This window comes from Chanos chanos, chromosome 2 (genome assembly GCF_902362185.1).
Source record: "Chanos chanos chromosome 2, fChaCha1.1, whole genome shotgun sequence".
Taxonomy (NCBI): Eukaryota; Metazoa; Chordata; class Actinopteri; order Gonorynchiformes; family Chanidae; genus Chanos; species Chanos chanos.
The window spans coordinates 20,502,432-20,519,192 of NC_044496.1; the positions used below are offsets into that span (position 1 = coordinate 20,502,432).

General features: G+C 41.8%; 1 protein-coding gene across 1 annotated transcript in view; it reads left to right on the forward strand.

Annotated features, from left to right (window-relative positions):
- Positions 1-16,761, forward strand: part of dennd5a (DENN/MADD domain containing 5A) — a 30,549-nt gene that overhangs the window by 9,405 nt on the left and 4,383 nt on the right. The window contains exons 2-14 of the mRNA XM_030766209.1: positions 4,417-4,488; positions 5,398-5,507; positions 5,614-6,283; positions 8,677-8,864; positions 10,479-10,793; positions 11,696-11,911; positions 12,058-12,292; positions 13,356-13,506; positions 13,762-13,855; positions 14,992-15,123; positions 15,471-15,623; positions 15,841-15,928; positions 16,080-16,164. Coding sequence (XP_030622069.1) covers positions 4,417-4,488; positions 5,398-5,507; positions 5,614-6,283; positions 8,677-8,864; positions 10,479-10,793; positions 11,696-11,911; positions 12,058-12,292; positions 13,356-13,506; positions 13,762-13,855; positions 14,992-15,123; positions 15,471-15,623; positions 15,841-15,928; positions 16,080-16,164 — 2,509 coding nt within the window. The remainder of the gene's footprint in view (positions 1-4,416; positions 4,489-5,397; positions 5,508-5,613; positions 6,284-8,676; positions 8,865-10,478; positions 10,794-11,695; positions 11,912-12,057; positions 12,293-13,355; positions 13,507-13,761; positions 13,856-14,991; positions 15,124-15,470; positions 15,624-15,840; positions 15,929-16,079; positions 16,165-16,761) is intronic.

Consider the following 16,761-nt stretch of genomic DNA (forward strand, 5'->3'; position numbering starts at 1 on the left):
ACACACACACACACAAACTTTCCTCAGATAAGCAAGGCATGCTAGATTCTCCTTTACAACCAGGCTCAGTATAGTGGACATGTCTGCTCCTTGTCCATTCCCCTTCATCAATCTCTAAAGCAAGTTATATATATATATATATATATTTTTTTTTTTTTTTTTTTTTGTTCTATGTGTGGATTTTACATTACCTAACTGACTTATAACAACTGCTGTGTTAGTTTTGGCATCTTCAATGACTGAAGAGTTAATTAGTTAGAATGTTAACTTAAGTAACCTTCAAGTGTATTTTGTCTGTCTTTTGCATAACTGTAGACATGGGCCTTTCTTTAAAAAGCCTGCTGGAAAAGTACTAAAAGAAACAAATATCCCATCCTATTTAATTGGTTACCCATGCCCTAGTGGTTATGACACATAGCAAATGCAGTCATGGTAGCAAAAGCAACGCCTGTAAACGTACTGTGGGTGTATCATATGCAAATTATAGCCTACGAAATATCTAATTGCGATTTTTCTGACAGAGATTGCGATTTGATTTGCGATATTATTTCTTGAAGTCACGCTTCAGTTCAGTATCCACTATGTGATAGATTTAAAACACGTGATGGACCATTACCACATGATATAACATCAAAATATTAAGTGCTCTATATTTCAATGCAAGGATGAGAATTTAAAGATATGAATTGCTTCCAATACGTATTTATCACATTTTTAAGTGGCTTAGAACATAATAATGCTCGTACAAAACGTAGCTATAACAAAAGGCTATCCCTAAGCAGGACATTTATGTTTTAACAGCGAAGCAGTCTGTAAGAGAGAGTGACGCGGTTTATGCGCATTGCAAGCTGCAAAGACACACTGGACACGTTTGCACGTTTGGTTTCAAGTCAGCAGCAGAGGACTTTGCCGAAATGAAAAAAAAAGAAAATAAAATGTTACCTAGTAGCCTACATCTGATGCCATGTGGGCCTACCTTAACAGAAAAAAACAGGCTACAGTTACAGATGTTTCGTAATAGCCTACATTTTAGCGGCTAATTTTGAGGTTTTGCTCAGCCGTTACTGTTCATCTTGCTAAATCGTTACGGTTCATTAAATAGTCAAATTTTAGGTCGTTGTCATTCTAAGTGTAACCTACATTATATTAGCGTTTGTAACATAGACTGTTATTGAAACGTGACCGGTAAGTTTCAGATTTGTCCGATAAAATAAATTCTTACCGGACCGGCAAGAAAAAAATCATAGCAGAGACCATGGCCCATTCCACCGATGAAACGTTTTCCATGGATTTCAAGTGTTTGTTGTTGGTGGGCGTATACGCACTCGCCTTGGGTCACTTCTGATTGGTGAGCATGACTGTCACAAAAGGAGGAGGGCATAAATTTGTAAAACCTTTGACACGACACTTTGGTCAGACACGCTACCTAACGTAGGCCTAAATCATAAATCGCAGCCTTTGCGATTTGCTAATCGCATTGTTTCAAATCGCGATTTTGATTTGAAATCGATTAATCGTTCAGCCCTACTGTAAAGCAAATGTGTGCAACTGTAATTCATCAAGATAAAGAATTATAAGAGTGAACCTTATCTGAACTTAGCCTATCTGTTTGTATCATTTTTGGTGAGAAGTAGCAGTTCTATTATTTTTGTCGAAGTACCTTGATACCTTGATCTTTATTCCAGTCAGTCTTGTTTAGACTGTGTGTTTTATAGCTGTCTGTCAGGTTTCTCTGTTACATTACTTGTTGATTTGCAATGGCAGTATGAAAGTTGCCCTAGACCTTGCTGGTTGTTATATGTAAATGTGTAACTTAAAATAGAGGATCACTAAGTCAGGAAACTGAAAGAGGCTCTTTATGATCACAGTTGTTTGCATGCTGTTTAAATTTATTTCCTGCAGTACTCATGATGTTCACTGATATGACAAAGGCCTTGGAGTGAATTTGATATATTTGTTCTGCTGTGTCACTTCTGTCAGCTGAGAAATCTACTGAGACTGTTGATACTGAAAAGCATCTCCCATGTTCTCTCTCTACCAGGCCCTGTTGGTAAGAGTTGGCATTCAGCGCTGGCATTCGTGTGACTGTGTATGTGTGGGTGTTTGTGTGTGTGCGAGTGTGCTGGGGGAGTTGTTGGAAATGCTGTGGCACACAAGAGGAGAAAGTAGGAAGTGTAGAGAAGGAAGCTGTGACACACGCTAAATCTCCCACTCTCCATGTGTCTACAAGACTCATTGACTAACGTCAGGCTTTGGTAGTTCACCCATGCCACAATGCAATAATATACAGAGCTCTAACAAATAAAAAATGAAAGTCAACTCCTCATTTACTATTGTTTCGACATGATACAGTCCTAATAACATTTCCCTCACCATTAGTCAGTTTGTAATGATAGTTGATAGCTTTCTGTAGTAGATTATTTCTCCACCCTTAATCTGACATTGATATTTTTAATCAAATTGTAAATTAGGCTGTAACTTAATGTGTTCTTCTACTAACACTTGTAGGCTCTGAATTATAAAGAGCGTGTCTGTCCTATGTAAATGTAGTCCAAGTATAATTGATCCCATGACATCATGTAATATTTGAGTCTTCAGTCTGATACTGAGAAAATGAACTGTTTTTTTTTTCATCATGACATAACTCAACCTCATAAAAGAAAGAAAGAAAGAAGGACAGACTGAAGTCTCACTGTGTATTTCCTGACTGTGACTAATCGTGCCCCTGCAGAGCTGGCAGGAACTTAATGAACTAGATCAACCATGACACAACCTTTTTAACACCACACAAACACTCATTTGACCGGGGTGTTAAATGAGTCCTGTTTTCTGAACCGTGTTTGTTTCTAGTGGAGGGTGTGGTGCCATCGTAACTGCATATTTAAAAAAAGGGGGGAGGGGGCTGAGAAATGATGGGTGAGTTTGTCGTTGAAAGTTATTGTAAAGACAGATGCACAGGTATTACCTTTCAAAAGTATTTAAATGAAAACTAATTAAAAAAAAAAAACAAACGTTCTCATGAAAAAATCATTGGTTATTTCATGGTTTGGCTCATTTTTTAATTCATTGTTATAACAGTTAATCCTGATGGGTATGGGTATTGATAAACTTGCAACTTGTTCCAAAGGTAACTGGCCACAGAGTAGGAGCAACGCATCTGTATTTATTCCTTTTAAATATTTGAGTATTCAGCAAAAAAAAACAACAAACAAGCAAAAACAAACAAAAAAAACATTTGAAATCTAAAATGAATGTGTCCCTCTCATGATACAAAAATGACTATTTTATGGTTTATCATTGAGCATACCTTCTGGTATTAGTCATGGCTCTGAATAGAGAGGAGAATGCGCATCGTCATTGTGTTGTTGTCTCTGGAAAAACTTCTTGGCCCTGCCTATGTTTGGACTTGCTGACTATCTCTCATGTGTTGGACTTGTTTGATTCCATACATGCTTGGCCTAGTTTTGATACTGAGACAGAGAGTTGGGCTGCCTGATTTGGTAAGACTGTTGTCCTATGGGACAGCATTCACAAATTCCAACCCTCCCACAGCCTGGCTTTCTTCACAGATCAGTCTCAAAGTAAACTGGCCACTCTCACCTATACTTAAATTTGAAGATCTCTTTGGTCAAACAGTCTGTGTCAACAAGCCAACTTGATTTAGTAAGAAATTAACTTATTAACAAACTGTTGATGGTTGCATTTGTCACACACACCTCTGAACATGTTTTAGGAAATACATGCATTTCCTAAACCTTCTAGAAAAACTTTTTGACAAGTTTTCATTGCGTAATGATTGAGATGTGAATAGGACTATGTAACCTATGGTTAGTCAGCAATTTGATGGCTGTAACAATGAGAAAGAGAGAGAGCGTGCGAGATAGAGAGAGAGTGAGAGAGAGAGAAAGAGAATGGAAAAGGAAGAATGCATTGATCACACAACTTCTACGTGGCCTGCTGCTCCCCGTTCCAACATGCTGTGTCTAATGAGTGTGGCAGAGAGGCCAGGCCGGGGGGAGGTGAGACAGCACAGTAGAAGTATTCTAGAAGAATCAGCATTGGCATTCTTCTGTCAAAGGGGAGACTTCCTTACATACAGAAATTCTACTGGGGTACCAGAAGTCAAATTCAAGGCAGATCACACCTCATGAAGTACCAAATCAGTGAATTAGAGCTAAGAGACTGAGCAGAAACAAGAATAATCGAACAGCATGTGTCTCTTACAGGAAAAAACCTAGAATGTAATCTCTTTGATTGTTAATTAGTTGGGAAAACCACTTTATGTCAACCATAAAACATGTCCTGGGCAACATTTGTGAAATGGTGGCTAACCACACTAGCCAAAATGTTACTGTACAGTATGTTGTATTGCAGAGCCATGTGATTAATTGCAATGTTGTTTTATCTGTTGTGTAGCTTTATGCCAATATATACAGGCTACTAAATTCAGAGATGGTGCCAGAGGAAAGTTGGCGCATGCAGATGCAGGTAACCCCTATCCCACTCCTTCCCAGACAACGGTCCTGCTCCTGTCACAGTGACCTCAGCTCTGCTTGTGCCCTTTAACCTTTTAACCGGACACACCCTTCTTTCACAGCACTGTCCTGTTTGTTACATCTCTCAGCTCAGCTCTGCACAGGTGAAGGGAAATCTGGGAGCACATCTTTTCCTCCCCTTCCTCCCCTTCTCCTTCTCCTCCTCCTGTTTTTCATCAGCAGCTACTGATCAACAAGCAAAATCTGTTTGACAATCACTGCCTCCTCTGTCAGATTCTTATACAAACCTGTGTGACAGGCTCTGGTGTTGCTTGGTTAGTGTGTACTGTACTGTCCCTCCTTCACTCTGAATGATTGACTTGCCACACACTGGTGTGTGCCTCACTTCTGCTTCACTTTGGGTTTGATTCAGTTTGTTATATGTTGGTTTGTTTGTTTGTTTGTTTAATTGATTGACTGACAGTGCTTTGACACTGCTTTGCCAGTTCTGCTGTAAAAGCTGTCACTTTGCAAATGCATTGACAAATACGTGAATGTATGTCTGTAGGTGTGTCATCTGTCTTATTGAATCTATGGGCTTTTCATTTTCTCTTAGAGAAATTAAACCTTCATCCTATTCTCAGGATGTTGTTTTCACTTGTTTATATTTACTTCTATATTTAGTCATTTTACAGACACTTTTGTCCAAAACGACTTAAAAAGAGATTTGTACCAATGCAGGACAATGCAAAGTGACAACTTCTAATGTTGTAATAAAGATAACTTCACTGTCTGGCTTGTTTTCTGTGGAGGGTTGTCTTGTGCCTAAAGCCTGCTTTTAATCTTGCATTTACATCCTCACGTCTACAAAGTCCTTATACTTTTCCCCTTCCCCATTTTCTCTCTTTTTTTCTTCTTTCAGGTGAGAATTTTGAGCAGAGTCCACTGCGGAGAACTTTTAAATCCAAAGTTCTAGCACATTACCCTGAGAATGTGGAATGGAACCCATTCGATCAGGATGCTGTCGGCATGGTGAGTGGGCGAAAGATTACCTCCTTTCTGTCCTTTATGGAATAGGCATTAAACCAATCAAAAATGTCTGGCTAAACCAGAAGCCCATGTGTCTTTGTCCCACCAGCTATGTATGCCGAAGGGCCTGTCGTTCCGCACACAGGCCGACTCTCGGGAACCCCAGTTCCACTCCTTCATCATCACGCGAGAAGACGGCTCACGTACCTATGGTTTCGCTCTCACCTTTTTTGAGGAGGTGACCAGCAAACAAATCTGCAGCGCCATGCAGACGCTCTACCACATGCACAACGCCGAACAGTACGATATCCTGCACACCCCCACCACCCCACAGTGCCCCGACGACGCCCGGCCTCCCCCCCAGCTGCACGCCGCCCCTTCCATATCCCGCCTGCAGCGTTTCAACTCGTACGACATTAGCCGTGACACGCTCTATGTGTCCAAGTGCATCTGCCTCATCGCTCCCATGGCCTTCCCTCAGGCTTGCCGGAAGGTTCTGCAACAGCTGCACCAGGCAGTCACGTCAGCGCAGCCCCCGCCGCTGCCTTTGGAGAGCTACATCTATAACATCCTGTATGAGGTGCCACTGCCACCCCCAGGACGGTCGCTCAAGTTTTCGGGCGTTTATGGACCGGTGGTCTGTCAGAGGCCGAGTACATCCGAACTGCCCCTCTTTGACTTCCCCATCAGTGAGATGTTTGAGCTACTGGGGGCAGAGAACGTGTTGCAGCTCTTTACCTGCGCCCTTCTGGAGATCCAGATCCTGCTCTACTCACAGCGTAAGTGCCACATGGACACAGTAACAAACACACAGGCTGTGGCACACTTTCACACTGTTTTTATTTTACATTTTCTATTCAGTAGTATTCCTACCAAGTCTGTGATGTTATTAGACAAGTCCTAAACAATTAAATACTATGGGAAATTTTACGGGCAGTTCAGTGACACACTTTTGTTCAAGATTTAGCGATTTGTTTTTTTCGAGCTATAGCATCACCCTCTTCCCTGAACTGTTTTAACCTGCTTAAGCTAATTTGCTAATTATAGTAGGCAAATCCAGGTTAACTCTTACTTGGATTACTAGTGGTGATGCAGTCATTTGTCTGTTATTGTTCTAGAATCAAATAATTATACAAGTGAGTGATGTCATTTCAGCTGAAGAATGAATTCTCGATTTGAACACTTTATTGAATGCCAAAACACCATATATTTCCAACAGTCCTGTTGGACACTTGTGTTTAATACATGGAGACAAATAGATTTTGATCTGGATTATGTAGCCTAACAGCCTAATTTCTTGTGTGAAAGCATTCTGTGTTATATTACATATGTGTAAAACAGTATTTGTTCAGTTTGTGGAGGCTGATATGAGTGTAAGGGGGTAAACATGCTGCTTTCCTGCAGTAGGTTGTGTGGAGCTCTCTGAAAACTAGTCCTGGTCCTACTCTGTTGTGCCGCACTCTTTTTAAACACATTACCCATGCTTAGCCCAAAGTCACCTGCCAGACAACACATTCAACTCTTTATAAGGATGCTTGATATTAATAGTGTCTGATGTTCTCTACTTCTTTCATCATTAGATGATCATTATTTTAGAACCTTTTATTTATATGAATGTTTTTATCATGTCTTTAGTCTGACCTTTTAATTGAATAGTAAAAGAATTAATTAATGTGAAATTGTTTTTGATTCAAACCCAGAGATATGTAGAACTAAGTGGGTTTTCTGGCTTCATTGTGCCCTTTTATAAAGTCAGATCATTTCAGACTGCGTCTAATGTCTTTATAGGTATTTTATAAGGATTAACTGATGTGACATTGAGCTGCACCACAGTAAGCTGTTTGATGTTTCAAAAGCAGATGTGCTGATTGTATCTGTTACAACAGCACGGAACGGCAAATTAACTACAAAACGTTAGGGGACTGCTCGGGTGCATTGCTGTGGTGTTGCCAAGCAACGTCCGTAGAAAAGGAGGATGGTGGTGATGCAGCACAAATATGATTGGCTAGAAATGACATCATGCTTTTTTTCTTTTTTCCGGAACGCTTAGCGTCGCAGCAGAATGTGTGAGGACTGAGATGCCAAATGAAAAGGGACAGGGTGTCATTAGATGTGCAGACAGTCACACAGACACACTAAGGCGAAGGATGTTCTATACAAAAAAGGAGATGACTCCCTGTGTTTGTCTAAAAATAGAAGCCTAATTCATAGCTTAGATACAAAGGCCCTGGCAAATGTCTTTGCCACATGAATCCTTGATACAAGCATCTGTTGTTTTTTCCTGCCCTATAACTAGATCAATGAGGGCTTGTCATTTACCCCTCAACATACCCTTCATGTCACTGTTCCACATGTAGCTGATTGTTCCTGCTCTGAACTGTTCAGATCACATTATGCGTTTTAGTCAGTTCGGTTTGGGAAGTCCAGTAGAACGCAGGACAGAGGGACACTGAGCTTCTGTGAAGGCCACATCATCGGTCAGGCTTTTCATCTTCATGTGTGATAAATGACCTCATTAAGGTGTATGTTTTTCCTCACACGTACAAGTTATTTATGGGCTGAGCCTTTTGTGTGTGTGTGTGTGTGTGTGTGTGTGTGTTGGAAAGTGTATGCGTGTGCATGTTTTTGTGTGTTTTTGGAGTGTGGCTGAGAGCCTGTTGAAAAGGCCTGTTGTCATTGTATGGGCTCAGAGCTGACAGGCTAGATTAGTATTCTCGTCCCTGAGACACTGTTCTGTTTCCTCAGAGAAAACCTTCTGAATGGATTAGAGGGCTGCTGAAAACTCCCACTCCTGTGCATATGCCTCTTCTCTGTCTGTAGGAAAATGTGCCTTAAAAAGACTTGATTGGCATTTAAAAGTTACACTATTTCTTCCATTTTTTAAGGCATGTTTTTGTAAATGTAAATGTTCTTACTGAAAAGGTATCACTGCAGAAATGTTTTGTACTGGCCTGCGTGCCTTCAGTGACAGGTATTACCAAGGGTCAAACATACCGAGTCCTCCCATTGGATACAGTGTGTCAGTGTGTGTCACCCACCTTTCTCTCTTGAAGGGAAAACAAGAGAAATAGAATGTCTCCATCTAAATTTCCGTCTGCTTTCAAGTGTTTCCAAGTGATGTCCCATGATGTTTACTTGGTCTAATGAGAGTGCTGTGTTATGTGTTTGCCAGATTACCAGAGGCTGATGACTGTGGCAGAGAGCATAACGGCCTTAATGTTCCCCTTCCAATGGCAACACGTATACGTGCCCATCTTACCCGCCTCACTGCTACATTTCCTGGATGCCCCTGTGCCCTACCTGATGGGTCTGCACTCCAACGGACAGGATGACCGCACCAAACTGGAGCTGCCTCAGGAGGTAGACAACTAACTCACGCCCACACGTGTACACACACACAAACACACAAACACGCTCTTAACACACACGCACATGTACACTGTCTCTCTGTATTCCAGACATAATCCCGACTAATGCCACACTATGAATTGTCAGTGGTACAGTTCTTACCGTTGATGAATAACAGTGAAAATGTTAACCACAATGCTGACATCTTACTTGACTAAACCATTTCCACTGCATATATATTCGATGGAATAAATCAAGGGAAACTCACGGTCACATTCAGTGAAACACAGAGCACAGGAATCTGCTGGTATTTTGGGAGTGCGTCTGCGTTATCGTGACAGTAGCACTTATGAGTAGGGGTGTAAGAGTGCATAGCATGGTTTTGGGATAACGTCGTTATCCCAAAATTACATTGTTGCTACAGTAGAAAGAGAAGATATGCAGACTTAAAGTTTCCTTTCAATTTATTTTGTAAAATCCAAGCCTAGAGTGCACTTATTAATATGTTCATCATGCTTATGATTCTTTTTCTCCTGAGCAGTTTTAGAGCCCCATACAAAGAAGCTTTATGACCAGTCTCTTCCCAGCTCAATCACATGTTCATCTAAGAGTTCTCTGTACTCTGTGCTTAGTATAACTCATTTATCTGTGGACTCTCCTGTCCTCCTCGTCTTTATGATCTCCTGTCTAATCTAATGATAATAGTAATTCAATAAAAAACTCTAATGCAAAGAGAAAGTCATAGTTCCTTGCATCGTTGTTGAGATATCATCTGCACTGAGCACATTCACGATAATCCAAACAGCAAATTTCCACATGTAGGTAGTAGCAATCCTGTGTCACGTTACATTTTTAAAGGGTGGGCGGGTGTCAACTTTAATCAGCTCAGTTGCTGATGGGTTTTCTTTATGATGTCATTGAGGGTATATCTGAAAGGGCAGTAGGATTACCAGAATTATTGTTTGTGATTTAAATAGACAAGGGGAAGGGGAAGCATATTCAAACCAAGTCATAGTGAAAGTCCCTGGTCAGCATGGCCTCTTTCTCATAGAGAGCAGAGGAAGGGAGGCCTGTGCCTGCCAATTCTGCTCTTACACATTTGGAACTGAGCCAGCTAGAGATGCTATTATACCTGAAGGCAATGAATTTGTGAATGGTGGACTTATTCAATCTTCATATTGCCTCATTCATGAAAATGTGCCTTTAACTTCAGCAGAACGTTGTCTGGTTTATGTGAACTTTCTTTTTTTTTTCCCATGGATCTTATTAGCGTGACTTGAAAGGTTACGACATTCACATTGCATTGCTTTATCTACCAGCCATTGTTTCTATAAAGATCTTTTCAGTATATTTAGTAACATTTATAGAATTCACAGTATCTAAATAGTTGTCATGATGGTTGATTGAATAGCAATACATGTGACTTTCTCTCTAAAGCATACATCTCATTCATGCTCTCTGCTACTGTGCCAGAGAGAAGCAAAGGATTGAATGGTTATGCATGCCACCTACTGGATAGAATTAGAATTACACACTGTTGTGACATCAGCTTAACCTCTCAAGCATTGCATTCTGTTATTTCTAAGATCAGGAAAATATAATGAGCTCTGTATTTTGTATTTTTAGGCCAACTTGTGCTTTGTTGACATTGACAACCATTTCATCGAGCTCCCTGAAGACCTGCCTCAGTTCCCTAATAAACTGGAGTTTATCCAAGAGATCTCGGAGGTACTGATGGCATTCGGCGTGTCTCCTGAGGGGAGCCTGCACTGTAGCGATGGTCAGGCTAAACTCAAGGGCTTCCGCTCTGTTGACGTGGCCTCAGACAAACGCAACGGCAACCTGGCCGGCTCTCCCCTTAACTCCTACCTGCTGAAGGAGAATCAGACCATCGCCCGCTTACAGGCCCTGGTCAAGAGGACCGGGGTGAGTCTGGAGAAGGTGAGTTTAGAGATCAATTACAGAACAATGTGCACACTTTACCCTAGCACTGACTCTACAACAGCTTACAAATGCAGAGCCATCGTAAGCAGATCAAATACACATCAAGTGGTCTGTCCTTAATGAACAGACAATAAGTTATGAAGTGCAGTGCAATTTTTCTACAGTTTGCATTGCAATTAATTAATAGCTAAAGCGCACTGAACTGTTCGTAACAGAGAAATGCCACCCACAGTGGAAATTAATCAGCAAACGAATTGACCCAGTGCTGTGAATATAGTACACTGGTTAGAAAAGTCATCTCCTAAATGATACAGTGTTAAGCTCCATTTACAGGTCATGACTCCTCCCAGCCTGACACGTAGCACAGTTAACATGTGACGGCTTTCTCATGCCACACACCAACAGCGTGCCTGTCGCGTTTGGGCTTGTCCTGCTTTTTTGTCACTGCTCTCTTTTCAAGTCCTGCTAGTTCAGTGTGATTACACCATCTCTGAGGAATGTGCCCGTTTCCATTATAAATCAAAACAAACTTCTTAGACTTCCTTTCTCAGGCTCTTAACACCCTGAGGCAATGTGGAGGCACTAAGATAAGATAACCAAGACAAATCCATCCCTGGACTGCTGTGTTACTTTTAAAATCATTCCCCCACTCACTTTGTGACCTTTTCGCTAATATCACTCACCACCAGCCAGGCCCTCTTTAGTGACTCTGGCCTCTCCCAGATGACTAAATGGCATGGAAGATGGAAGCAAAGCATCAGAGGGCTGCATACTGAAGGATTCTAAGATTATGTTTAAAGATTGAAGGGTTAGACTGCAACAAAATAAAACAAAGTTTCTTTTTGATTTTTCTCCTTTTTTTCTTCTGCATTCTCTCTCTCTCTCTCTCTTTCTCTCAGTTGGATGTGAAGGACGATGCAAGTAGCAATAAAGATGTAAAGATGCATTGTGACGAGGAGGAGCTGAAAATGCATCAGCTGAACATTCAGGTTCGTGAAGTGTTTGCGAACCGCTTCACCCAGATGTTTGCCGACTATGAGGTCTTTGTCATTCAGCCCAGTCAAGACAAAGAGTCCTGGTTCAGCAACCGTGACCAGATGCAGAACTTTGACAAGGTGAGAGCGCGTGAACACTCGGTATCGACAAACTGCTGTGATGATTTTCTGATTAGTGAATCTCCGACTGTGGCACACAATTTATTTCATTAACTAATTTTATCCCTCCCCCACCCCACTTCACTCCACCCCACCTCCTCCCCCAGGCCTCCTTTCTCTCAGACCAGCCAGAGCCCTATCTGCCCTTCCTCTCTCGTTTTCTGGAGACACAGATGTTTGCCTCCTTCATCGACAGTAAAATCCTGTGCCATGACGATGAGGACAAAGAGCACACACTCAGAGTGTTTGACGCTCGTGTGGACAAGATCCGCATGCTCAACGTCAGGACCCCGACGTTACGCACATCCATGTACCAGAAGTGCACTAACATCGACGAAGCCGGTAAATAAAAAATATAAAAAGAGGACAAATACAAAAGATCATTTCTTCTCCTTGAAACGCTGTGTATGCTGTGGGAGACAACATAAGATGATGATGTTCCTCTGATTCTTTGGCATATCTCTGTTTGCAGACACACTCCTTAAAAAGCAGTACCAGAAAGTTGATCTGGTTGCCACTGCTCCTCACCCCATTGGTCTGGAGAACTACAAGGCCCACCTTAGTAATGCAGACTCCTCCTCCTCCTCCTCCCACTTTGCTAATGCTTTTGGGTGGTGGGTGGATAGAGAAATGCTCTCAATGGGTAATGGGCTCCATTGGGATTAATATTTAACTGGAGCAGGAGAACATTTGATTGATCTTTTAATAATTAAAGTTCAATGAGATGTCCTCCTCCATTTCCATGGAAGATTTTTTATAGTTTAATTAGTGTGTTAAGCAATATTGTACGTGAGTACTCATAAGATATAAAAAGATATTGTGCATTCATTTCCAAAAAGAAATGAACACATTCAAACACCTAATTTAATCCAAGCCTGAACCGCAGGGACTATAAAGCCAAGTGCTATTAGGAGAATGATTCAGATTTTCCTTCTTATATTTCTGTTCTCTATATAAAAATGCTAAAATCGTATCATTGTTGTATGATGATCAATCTGTATTTTTCCTTTTGAGAGAATGATCTGAATACAGATAGGCTCAGACAATCACTGATGGAGTCCAGAATGCATTGCTTGCATTTCACTCACTAACTAATGATAAATCTGAAGGACATTTTCAATCTTGAGGTCACACGTGGACTAGGAATGACATCCTAGGCGCTGTGCTGTGATCAGTGCGAGTGCGGGGTTGGCTGTGCTGGGTTGTGTAATCATTACTCACAGCATGGTGTGGGGGTGGAGATGGACGGCCAAGCTGTGGTCCTTTCAACAGTTTTCACTCTCCAGTCTTGTGACTCATATACTCTCTTTAGAGTGTGGGCTGCCACTGACATAGGACTGTTATTCGCGTTATTAATGCGAACGTCGGTCTGTGATGCCTTTGTCTCTGTGTCGTGCGTCCTCAGAGAAAGCCATCGAAATGAGAATGGCGAAGATTGACCACACAGCTCTACACCCACACCTACTGGACATGAAAATTGGCCAGGGCCGTTACGAGCCGGGGTTCTTCCCACGCCTGCAGTCCGACGTGCTCTCCACCGGGCCGGCCAGCAACAAGTAAGTAAAGCTGGCAAAGAGAAGACAGGCAGATCAAAGCCCAGTCTTCTTCGGGGAAATGACCGTAAAAGTTTGACTAATGAATATAATTATAGTATATGAGTATAAGAGTGCCATTTTGGTATGGCACAATGACTGTGTCTGTGGAGAGGTTACTCGTCTGGCGGTATCCATCATATCACCACTGTAAAATGTGATGTATATGTCAGGTTGCGATAAAGAGGGGTCTTATTGGGCTGTGGTGTGGTTTGTTAGATGGGCGAAAAGGAGCGCCCCTGCACAGTGGAGAAGAAAGGACAGACAAAAACAACACGCTGAGCACCTGTATTTGGACAATGACCAGAGAGAGGTAAGCGTCCATACAGTAACCACGGTAACTCTACCAGCTTTGTATGTTTATTCTAACTCTAAATCCAGATAGTGTTCCTGTCTTTTAACTTGCTTTGTGTTTTCATGTATTGTCTTTTCATTTTTACCTTCTAATAGGCTTTGTTATGTACTTCTGTTTCTTTGTTCTCCATGTTTTCTTTATGGCATGATTAAATTTGTTTGTCTCATTTGTCCACTCCCTCTCCTCCTTGTACCTCTTTTCTGTCTCCTTCTCTCTTTCACATTCAATCTGTGCTCTCTTGCTTTTTTTTTTTTTTCTTCACACACTGATGGCCTCTGTCTTCACACACACACTCACACACACACACTCTCAGCATGTGGAGTGTCTGTTTCCGGAGCTGCAGCTCCTGCTGGCTCTTGACTACTACTGGTACTCGCAGTCCTTCAGGCCCTGTCTGAAGTCTGTGTCGGTGGATGTGGTATGTCCTGGTTGAGTTTTGGCCGCTAGTGGCCATGAAGCTCATACCATATGGCCCTGACCTCCAGTGTGTTCCCTCTCCCCTCTCCTCTTGCTTTGTCCCATGCTCTATGCAGCCCACTCAGCAATGCAGATCATAGCTTCAGTCAGCTTTTACAGTCACAGTGAAATGAAAGGAAATATTGTCATATTTACTGACCAGTACGGTTCACAAAATTGAAGTTTGACAGTTATAGTTTGTGTAAACTGGATAAGTGTTATGGATTATAACCCCTCAGATGATTCACTTTAGATAAAACAGCAGAATTAGAGCCATCATAGTCTAACAGAGATGAAAAATCAGTTTCAATTAGCTCATGGGTCATAGCCTGCCCTAACGAGAACCTGTCATCATTCGTGAGTCATACTTGGCAGTTTCTCAAAACAAGCACAGGAGTAGAGAACTGGCTAGACCTTTCTAATAAAACAAACTGCTCCAGGTCTAGACACGAGGTCTACTGTCAGTACAGTGTGCATCTAATAAGAGACCAGAATATGCTGGGTGTCTGTGGTGTGTTGTGTCCTAGTGGTTGTGATTACTCCTCCTCCAACTGTTAAGAATGAAACTTCTCTCAGTGTTTTTTTTTTTACACATTTTCTCTCAGACTGCTTCTAATTTATTCACTTTGTGATTTCAGAAATACATTCAGGAGGCCAGGAACTTGGGCACCACCATCCGCCAGCCCAAGCTCTCCAACTTGTCCCCCTCTGTCATAGCACAGACCAACTGGAAGTTTGTGGAGGGCCTGTTGAAAGAGTGCAGAAATAAGGTATGTGCCTGATACCCAGGAGATGTGTACCACACAGATGCTTCATGAAGGCTTATACTTTGGGCTCCCTGTTGTATTGTGTTGTTTGATTTATGGTTTTGTTAGATTTAATCATGTCAGCCTGCTCTCTGTATGTCATTTTTGGAGGTTTAGAATCACATAGATGCCTTTGTGTTAATGTGACTGTTTGGGTTTTTTCTGTAGTTTTGTCTGTGATTATTGCAGCTCATGTTGTGTTCATTGGATTCGAATTGTATGGCTTTTATTCGTGTATAGTTTTGTTTATGTGTAATACTTAAGTGATCACAGATGCTGTTGCTGATGCTGTACTGGTATTTGTGTTGCAGACTAAGCGCATGCTGGTGGAGAAGATGGGCAGAGAGGCAGTGGAGCTGGGTCATGGTGAGGTCAGTATTACAGGTGTGGAGGAGAACACCCTCATCGCCAGCCTCTGTGACCTGCTGGAGAGGATCTGGAGCCATGGTCTGCAGGTCAAACAGGTACTCCATCCATATCCCCACTGCCTGGGCCTGAGATTTAGACAGGACACTTAGAGTTAGAGCATACTGCAGTATACTACTACAATATAGCAAAGTACAATACTACTATAGTATCATAAAGTACGATACTACTTTAGTATAGTAAAGTGCACTTCAACATTTGTCCTTTCCTTGAGAGAAAGAAAGGACACTTATCTCCACCTCTTTGTCTTGTCAGGGTAAATCTGCCTTGTGGTCACACCTGTTGCATTATCAAGACAGCAAAGAAAAGAGAGATGCCACTCCTGGAGGCCTGGGTCCTCCTGGTAAGACTGTAACCAGTAGCACTATATAACCCACTGTTAGTGCTATGTTTCACTTTCATCGTGTTTACTGGATCACTATAGTCTGCCTTGAGTATGGATATGAGTGGCACTGACATTAGAAAGAGCTAATCATCTCCTCTGCTTTTCTCAGGCTTCATCCATGACACAGAGAGACGCAAGTCTGATGCTGGCTGTGCAATGCCGCCACTCAGGATCTCACTGATTCAGGACATGAGGTCAGTTTCGTAAACGTACACAGCCAGGCCTCTGTCACCGAGAGCTGTCTGCTGACTCTCACCGCAGATCATGTAAAAGTTACTTAACGACGGTTTTTGCAATTGTGCAACTTGCGCTGATTGCTGCCATCTTGTGGCATGTTACTGAAAAAATACCTCATGCAGTATAACAATTTAAATTTTGAATATTTTTAGGTAACAGGTTCATTCATGCGTAGTATATCGTTAATATACTGCCAGGGTGTATTTTGTACTGACAGTGATGCAGTGCCAATCACAACAACATTTTATGGTAATATTCTGGTTATGTAATTTCTGATAATGTTCTGGTCTTTTATATGTGCTAAATGATTAGGGCAATTGTTTTTATATCCAAATAACTGAATAATATCCAAAGAGAAGATATTGTGGTTTTGGAGGTAAATTTGGGTTCGTATGTGAAGCAGACATATTTATGTGGTGGGTGGATGATATGTCTGTGTAAGGTAACACTCCTCGTGTTGCGTGAAGCTGCCTTGTGTGGCAGCGTTTTACTTCCACTCTAATTAACAGACCCCATGCAGAGCCTTGTGGTGAGACAGGCAGAGTGTGGCAAAA